This window comes from Mastomys coucha, unplaced genomic scaffold (genome assembly GCF_008632895.1).
Source record: "Mastomys coucha isolate ucsf_1 unplaced genomic scaffold, UCSF_Mcou_1 pScaffold14, whole genome shotgun sequence".
Taxonomy (NCBI): Eukaryota; Metazoa; Chordata; class Mammalia; order Rodentia; family Muridae; genus Mastomys; species Mastomys coucha.
In genome coordinates, this window is record NW_022196896.1 from 4888646 (window position 1) to 4898275 (window position 9630).

At 42.7% G+C, this 9630-nt stretch overlaps 1 protein-coding gene across 3 annotated transcripts in view; it reads right to left on the reverse strand.

Moving 5' to 3' along the window:
* Positions 1–643: 643 nt before the first annotated feature.
* The window catches only part of Rragd (Ras related GTP binding D), a 42273-nt gene continuing 33286 nt past the window's right edge, over positions 644–9630 (reverse strand). For all 3 annotated transcript variants that reach the window (XM_031366435.1, XM_031366434.1, XM_031366432.1), the window contains 2 exons: positions 7417–7565; positions 644–1294 (listed from right to left, as the gene is read on the reverse strand). In XM_031366435.1, the coding sequence (XP_031222295.1) occupies positions 1143–1294; positions 7417–7565 (301 nt within the window). In that variant the 3' untranslated portion in view covers positions 644–1142. The remainder of the gene's footprint in view (positions 1295–7416; positions 7566–9630) is intronic.

Genomic DNA, 9630 nt, shown 5'->3' on the forward strand with positions numbered 1-9630 from the left:
GTCCTGAAGAAGGACTTTAAACAGTGCATCAACACACCATTCGCAGGAGCCGAACACACGCAAGTACACATGCATCTTTAGTCTGAGCGGCCTCTGCCTACATCAGGGAACCCTCTTGGCCTATGTAATTTAGCCTCTTTGGCAGGTGCAGTAGTGCCTCTACAGTTTTTTTCCCAAACACATCAATGCTATCTGTCCCAATCTCTTCAAACAGCATTCTATTTCTCTACACTGGTTGGCATCATTGTAGAAATCTGGTCCCAAAGGTTCACTAAAATACTGCACCAAAAAAGAAATCACCCATCTGCATAAGGTGACTACAAAGGTATGTTGAGGTAAAGAGTTTCATAAAGCCTGGATGAGTGGGAAGGCGTGGCCAGAGACACAAACGTGTGGGTAAACTTGGTAGTAATAGTTATCTACAAAATTCCTGATTTGTTTGTTTGTTGTTTTGTTTTTTTTTTGAGACAGGGTTTCTCTGTGTAGCCCTGGCTGTCCTGGAACTCACTCTGTAGACCAGGCTGGCCTTGAACTCAGAGATCCATCTGCTGGGATTAAAGGCAAACACCACCAATGTCCAGCTATAAAATCCCTGTTACACTTTTATAGAGAAGTTCTTATTGCTCTTGTTTGGGGCTTCCAGCCCTGAAATGTTGCTGCTCCACTGAAACATGATTTCCCTTCAACAACTGGCAGCAAAGAGTCCCAAATTTACAAAGTCTTTAGCAATATATTGGATTAATTTCCGATTGCCATATGGACTATACAGTATGCGTGTCCTTGTCACCAAGTACAGAAAAGAGTTTAGAAAAGTCATCTTATCAAAGTTCACCTCAATGAGAAAAAAAAAAACATGAAAAAATGCAAAATATGTACAGTTCCTGGCAGTTCTCACAAGGGGTTTTTCTATCAACATAAAAGTTTACACTTACGCAGTGACAGTACAGTGGATCTCACTGTTATTGTACAGGTTTTTGCTTCAAAGTGCTTATTTTATTTTAAAAAGAGTGAGTTTTCTTCTTCCTTAACACAGATGAGTCGGGGTCCCAGCCCTCCTGCAGTGCAGGAAAGTTCAACAGCCTCCTCGCTGAGGTCTCGATGACCTCAACCAATAAGGTCTCGGCTCAGGTTCCTGACAGTCCCTACAACAGCACTCTAGGGGTCCCATTGGGAGTGGCTCCTGTCTTCTTGGGTAGCCGACTCTGGGCCTTTCGAGATTTCACCATCTTCATCCTCACCTCAAAGACTTCATGGATGGCCTTTCGGAAGCAGTGGAAATTGTAGTCAATAAGCCCTGCGGGGGAAGACAAGCAAACACTCTTAACACTAGAAATACTCTCTGTCCTTTGTGGCATCCTTCACCAATAGGGGGCAGCAGAGGACCAACCAGACTTAACAGGTCCAGATTGCAGGACTAGCAGTCCTGTGAGGTAGGTGTTCCCTGGGGAGTGTTCTAGAAGCTTCCAGAGTATTTCTGAAGGCGTCCATGGCTCAAAAAGGTCTGAAAAACCATTCAACTGTACTTACTTAATTATTCAGATTAAAGACTAATGGTAATTTAAGATAAATCAAGGGCTGTCAAGATGGCTCAGCTGGTGTGTCTGCTATGTAAGTCTGATAACCTAAATCACACACACACACCCCAAAAAGGGCTGGCTTCATAAGCCCCAAAACCTAAATTCCCCAGAATCTATATATGAGTTCAAGGCTAGCCATGGCTACATAGTGAGACCCTGCCTCAAAAATAATTAAATAAATAAGGTAGAAAAACAACAGAGAAAGGCACCACTACAAACAAAAACGTGCACACACATTAAACATGAGATGAGGGACTGAGTGCTGGTGGCACACGCCTTTAATCCCAGCACTGGGGAGGCTGAGGAAGGCAGATCTTTGAGGCCAGCTTGGTCTACAGAGTGAATTCCATGACAGCCAAGGATAGTCAGAGAAACAGTCTCAAAAAAACCACTATCAACAACAAAATACACACACACACACACACACACACACACAATAAAACAACAACAAAAACAAGAGATGAAACTTTAAATGGGTCCATTTCACAACATTTCTTAGTTATAGCACCAAATTAAACTCAACAACTCGTTCATTTACAATATTCTACAAAACTTGCCTTTCATCCAAGAGTGTGTTTCAGGAATAACTTACTAAAAAAAGATCTACATGATCAGTTTCTACTTAAAATTAGTTTCACACAGTCAGATGTTAAAATTAATGCTAAAGGTCAAAGAAGCAACCGGAGTTGTGCGAGCGTTTAATTTTAGAAACTTTGTAGTGGAAAACCTGGCAGTACTTAAACGGAACGAGGCTAGCTCCCCTTGGAAACGGACAGACAGCATTCAGTGTCTGAGCTGGGCGGACACGGTGGCGTTGCTATGTGGGGCTCCTTCTGGTGTGCACAAGTTCATTCCACCGAATTTACAAGATGGTTGGTCCCCAGACCCAATGTCAAAGGGGAGCTGGATGAACACTTGGAGATTATTTAAAGTTCTCTAGCCTAGCTCCAATGTTACTAAACGTTAGAACCCGCTGCCAGCTGAGGTTGCACTTCTGGGTGGCCTTTGTTCTCCTTAGCTTCCAAAATCTACAGGAAATACCAACCAACAAAAAATATGGGAAGAGATTAATAATGTGAATGTGCACACACACACACTGAGCTCTACACAGAGGAGCCTCGGTAGCCATCTGTAGATTAAAATTTAATTACATCCGTCCCTACCCTTTCCTCCCTCCGCACCCCTCCCCGATCTCCTTCAAATCCATGGCCTCTTTTTTCACTAATTGTGATCCCATGCATATATGCATATGCTTATATGTTCCTAAACATGGCTTGTGCAGTCCGTGCAATGCTACCTGTACGCATGCTTTCAGGGCTGACTGGACAAGGGATGGGTGTGCTCTTCCCTAGGGAGGACCACCTCCGTGCTCCCTAGCTAGACATCTTTATCCCTAACATGAACTGGTGTTGTCAGTGTGTAACAAAGGCACTTATATTTTTCAGATCTGAGTAAAATCACCTGTGTCATTAGAGAGTAAAACCAAATCCAACCCTGCCTACCTTCCTTTGCTGACAGGGATGCTCGGTACTAGGGACTGAATCTATGGCATAATGCACAAGAGGCAAGCTTCTACTGTTGTATATTGGCCCAGTCCTGCTGTCTATCTTCCCAAAGGAAGCCCATGATGTTATAGATAACCTGGTATTCATTCCAGAAGATGGAAATAGGGGAAGAAAGATGAACACTCTTAAAAGTTTTGAGGACAGCCAGGCAGTGGTGTCCTCTGCCTTTAATCCCCGCACTTGGGAGGCAGAGGCAGGTGGATTTCTGAGTTCGGGGCCAGCCTGGTCTACAGAGTGAGTTCCAGGACAGCCAGGGCTACACAGAGACACCCTGTCTCGAAAAAAAACAAAACAAAAAAAAAAAGTTTTGAGGATGAATGATACAGAAGTCAGTTTGTTAGTCATCAGCAAACACAGACGCACAAGGAGGCTGGGAATGTAAATTTAAATGAAAACCAACTTTCTAAAACAGTAAAATTCAATATTGATAAGAATACAACAAAAAAAAAAGAAAGAAAAAAAAAGAAAAAGAAAGAAAAGGGGAGGGGGGAAGGGCTGGAGAGATGGCTCAGCAGTTAAGAGCACTGACTGCTCTTCCAGGTCCTGAGTTCAATTCCCAGCAACCACATGGTGGCTCACAACCATCTGTAATGGGATCTGGTTCCCTCTTCTGGTGTGTCTGAAGACAGCTACAGTGTACTCATATAAATAAAATAAATCTTTAAAAAAAAAAAAAAGAAAAAAGAATACTGCAAATGGCATATTAAACATAAAGTCTGAAAGATACTTTGTTGCTATTCACTGGAAGCCACCAAAACATGCCTACCCTTTTGAGCTGAGGCATTCCACTAGTGCTTCTGGGGAAGTGGGTCAGTCAGCCAGCCTAGCCAAAAATGGTGAGCTCCAGTTTTAGTGAGGAACTCTGTCTCAAGGAAACAAGGCAGAAAATGAGAACGACATCTGAGCTCTATCTGCTCTTATGCATCCACACATATGTATGCACCCAAAGACACTCTATACAACACATGCATATGGCATAGTTAACACACTAATATACCACATACAACACACTAATATACCATATACAACACATGCATATACCACACCTAACATGAAAATACCACAGCATGTATACAGCACCTATAACACACAAATACATCACATACAACACGCTAATACACCACGTAATACATACATATATTGCACCTACCACATGTAAATACCATATATAGCATACTAATATATATAGAACATGCATATACCACATATACCACAAGAATACAACATATGTCAGGAATCATCATAGGAACAAGCTAATTAACTAGCAGGTGATCTTCCTGAGATGAGACTGCTTTGGATTAATAAATAATCCATGACAGATTTGCTCTCATAGGCAAGGCCCAGGAGAAAATCATTTTAGGAACGATTCCTGCTATTAATACGCTTTTCCTGTTACTATTAAACACTCATAATAATCACTAGGTATTAGCCCACCCCTTTGAGCAGATCTCTGCAGAACTACGAAGATGCACTGTCTCTTAGTGATGATATATAGACAAATAGATGACTTCTTCATTCTTAAATGATGAACCTATAAGAATTCCTAAAATTATATCAGTATTTATTAAGCTCTTTTATAGTTGGACTGCTATTAGGTTCTTTTTTGTTTTGTTTTGTTTTTTTGTTTTTCCAGACAGAGTTTCACTGTGTAGCTCTCTGGCTGTCCTGGAACTCACTCTGCAGACCAGGCTGGCCTTGAACTCAGAAATCTGCCTGTCTCTAAGTGCTGGGATTAAAGGCGTGCACCATCACTGCCCAGCCATTAGGTCTTTTCTGATAGTCAAAACTGCAGTGAGAACTCAGTTTCTGTCACCAGTTAATTGCTTCAACTACTCAGAGCACATTGCAAAAGGTTATAAAACCATTAAGGGAGGGAAGGGGGAGAACTATGATTTATTATAGGTAATAAAGCAGAAAATAAAATATTGACTGAGTTAATCTCAAAAAACTTCACTAATATCTTAGCTATGGTTTTTAACTCTCCATGACTGTAGAGCTGTGACATGTGATGAATGTTTAGCCAGATAATTACTCCTAATAGATATGCAGGTAAACATACTCTGCTGTAAACTTATTTGATTTATGGTTTGAATTTATGTGTAAATTTGTGATGAACTTTTTTACCATGCGATCATGTATTCTGAAAGATGTTTTAGTGCTGAGGAAAAAAGAGAATACCCCGGATTTCCCTTGCTCCGCTTATAGGGTATTTCCACTTTTCCCCTTTTTCATTTCTTTTCTTTTTTTTTGGTTTTGAGACAGGGTTTTTCTGTATAGCTCTGGCTGTCCTGGAACTCACTCTGTAGACCAGGCTGGCCTCGAACTCAGAAATCCGGCTGTCTCTGCCTCCCAAGTGCTGGGATTAAAGGCATGCGCCACCACTGCCTGGCTCCCCTTATTCTTAGAGAGCTTTCATAGGAAACTCTTTATTAAAGCCATGTACCACCACTGCCCAGACATAGGAAACTTTTTACAACTTAGAAATGAGTGATAAATTCACTTTTCAAAGTGCCCCTCCTTTTTTTCTTCCTGTGACTTCAAGTAGCAGGCTGAAAGCTGGAGCCACGAAATTCCTCCTGAGATAGAACAAAGGCTACTTTACTTAATCCCTGGCTGTTTTAGGATGAGGCGCTAAATTCAAGAGTGCAGTTTCTGGCCTCAGAGGAACACAGAGGCAGCTAAAGCAGCAAAGTAACTTAGACTTAGATAAAAACTTATACAGCAACCCTAGGTATCTCATAAGACAAAAGTCTTACCCTCCTTTGATGTTCTCCCCCTCTGCTGCCTCAAGAGGAACCCACAACAAAAAAGACCACACGGGGGCTGGCCCCTGGCACATACACAACACATGCCTACGCCACACACACGGGGGCTGGCCCCTGGCACATACACAACACATGCCTACGCCACACACACGGGGGCTGGCCCCTGGCACATACACAACACATGCCTACACCACACACACGGGGGCTGGCCCCTGGCACATACACAACACATGCCTACGCCACACACACGGGGGCTGGCCCCTGGCACATATGCAACACATGCCTACGCCACACAGAACATACTCATACAAAACATGCAAGACACATATATACCACATATGGATACACTACATACAACACACACATATACCACATATAACACAAGAATACAAGACACACATAAACTACAGAGAGAGAGAGATCACCTTTGTTACTGTGAAACTGAAAAACCAGCTCTAAAACTACCCCAACAGGGCAGCCAGCTTTGTTGCAAGTGAGGGGATGAAGAAAGGAAAAGAGAGCAAGGAAAAAACTCTCAGAGATGTAACACGACTTACCTCAGGTGTAGAGTTTCATTTTGTTCTTTATGCTTTCCATAATTATTTATTTATTTTGGTTTTTCAAGACAGGGTTTCTTTATGTAGCCTTGACTGTCCTGGAACTAGCTCAGTAGACCAGGCTGGCCTCGAACTCACAGAGTTCCGCTTGCCTCTACCTCCCAAGTGCTGGGATTAAAGATGTGTACCCTTTAATCTGCTGTGAATGTTATTGCTCCTAGGAGAACAGAAGCAGTTCTAGAGTCTGTTCCCACTGCCTTCCACTGGCTGGCCTTTGCTCATGGAGCTCTAATGATAGAGGCTAGGTGTCTAGCCATCTAGACAAGCCCTGAGCCACCCCAGACTCGTTGTTAGCAGTAGTAAACTACTTCCCTGGCTACCAATACCCAGCCCTGGCCACATGAGCATCATTCATAAAATCAGTTAATTGCTTTTTGCCTAAAAGAGGCACTCACACCCATCACCAACAACTGATTTGACCCTTATAGGACTGTGTCATTAAGAATCAGTCAGACCTTCACCATGTGGGTCACGGCACCATCCCTGTTTTTCCAGGACTCAAGAGTGTGAATACTAAGCAGAAGCCAAATGCCATCTATGGCTAGTGTGCTTCCTTAATCAGGAGAACAATGGTCACATTGCTCGCCTAATACCTTCTGTGTGACCCAGGCACAGGCCCCAACCTGCAGCACTGGCTAAGAAATCCTGTTCCTGCTGCAATAGCCGGGTAACAGGGAGGATTCTGGTTTTCTTGCCGCCTCATCTCTATCATGGCTACACGCCTAGGGGACAGACAGGTCCAGATACCCATTCATGCAGGGTATGCCTCAGGCCTGCCAATCAAGGGCCTGGTAACTAAAGTTGAGGCTTTGGGGACATCCACTGGCTACACACACAGGCAACAGAGGCAGTATGAACTGAGGCAATGCTTTCAAATCACACCAAAAATTACCTTTTCTTTCAAAGCTTTCCTCTCTGACAAAGCAAACGAGTGCCAAGAACTTTGTGACCTCTTTTAAATAAAGAACTGTTGTATTATTCAGCTTTATAATGGCTGTCGAGTCCTTGTCATACGGGGCGCCTGCTCCATCTTCTTTGAGACTAAATGGAGACAAAAAACAAAATGCATTTGACCTTCAAGAAAGAACTACAAATCACAACCCAGAGACAGACAACCCCCCCTACACACACACACACACACACACACACACACACACACACACACACTTCAACATACAGAAAACAATCACCCTAATAAGACATTTGCAGTCAAATCAAATGCCTAATAAGGCATGAGTAGCACCTTTGGGCACAGACACAGAGGTGACTGTAAGTCTCTTACCAACCACACAGTGAGTGGTTACTGTGGCAACCAGGCAATGCTCACGGTGCCCGAGGAGCACACCTGGAGGCAGAGGAGGGTTCTCATCCCACCAAAGCCAAAGGCACCTTGCTTTCACACAACAGTGAGGCTGCCAAAAACAAGGTCAAAGACTTCTAAAGAGAGTCCAGACAGACAGGAGAGGCAAATGCTGGGCTTGACGTTGGGCCAGAGGAAAAACTGCTAGAAAACAGAATTAAGAGGCAGAGGTGACACACGCCTTTAATCCCAGCACTGGGGAGATAGAGGAGACAGATCTCTGAGTTTGAGGACAGCCTAGTCTACACAGAGAAACCCTGTCTCAAACAAAAAACAAACAAACCAAAAAACAAACAAAAAACAAAAACAAAAACAAAAAAAAGAAAGAGAAAAAGAGAAAAGAAAAAGAAAAAGAGACAGAGAAGGTTCTAGGATCCATCTCCCAGCCCCACAAATAAAGTAGCGCCACAGGACGACTGGTAAAATTTGAGTATTAGATAATGGAGTATGGTAGACATGCTAGATCTGCCTTATTTGATAATTAAACTGTAGTCCTGCAAAGAGACCAAAGAGACCTCCTTGTTCTTGGGGAATACAAAGAATTAGGAGATCTGCAACTCATGTCCCAAGCAGTGCAGCCAAAAGGTCAATAACAGATGTATATGAGGAAAATAAAAGCAAACGTGTCCACGCGGTTAGGAATCCCCACGAAGGACACAGAGTTCTCTGTGTACTTGAACTAATTTTCTGCAGTCAGCATGTTCAGCTGTGGCCTACAGGGACAGAGCCTAACCACTGTTTCCCTATGCCATCTTGAAGAGGCTGAGTGACCTGAGGCCTCAGTTTCTTCCTCTGTATACCATCAACACTTCCAAGTTTCCTACTGGAGAAATGATGTATTCAGCAGGCCTATAGTCAGAACATGCAAAATGCAGGCAATGCTAACATCACAGCCTTAGCAGCCAACACAGGACCCACCAGGACACTAGTGTGAGTGGTTTTCAATCCTTTCCTCCCAAAGAGTGCCTTTGTACCTTTTCTCCTTATCTGAAACCATGCACATTTTCTACCGTACTGCCCAAATTCATGAATAAATGTCTAGAAATTTCACTCAACTGGAATTAGACTAAACCTTATCAATTTCACCCAAAAATTTCTGTGTAGCAAACAGCTGACCATACTTAGTTTTGATCACACACTAGCTGCCAGAAAAATCCTCTAAGCCAGACAGATGCTGGGGAAAGGTAGGCTGGCTAACAACAACAACAACAACAACCTGAGCAAAGTTAATGACAGAGGTAAACTGGGATCTAAAATCTAGATATATTAAATGTCAAATTTAATATTGCAAAATTAATGCAATAATGCTTTAATCTTGCAAAATTAAAAGGGCTAGAGGTAGGGGAAGGAAAGTTCAAAGTAATGAGGAGCCTGAAGTGTATTTTCAAGGATATGTGGGAATTTTAGTTTTGAAAAGCACTTTAAACTGGTATCTACATACTTAAAAGTAGTTTAAGTTTCAATTATTTGAGCCCAGACGTTCAAGTGCAGCACAGACAATATAACAAGATCTTATCTCAAAAAAAAAAAAAAGGAAAAAATAAAATAAAAAAGAGACTAAAAGACCCCCACTCAAGCTCAAGTCTCGGGAGGACGCGCACCCAAGGAATCACGAGAGACCATCTTGATGTAAACACACATGAGGCCGTTTAATTTTGGAGCTCTGGTTTGACACCCAATCTCACGCAGGAGATAGTGGAATTGACCACGAGGCTCAGGGGTTAGGGGTTTATATAGGAAAAAGGT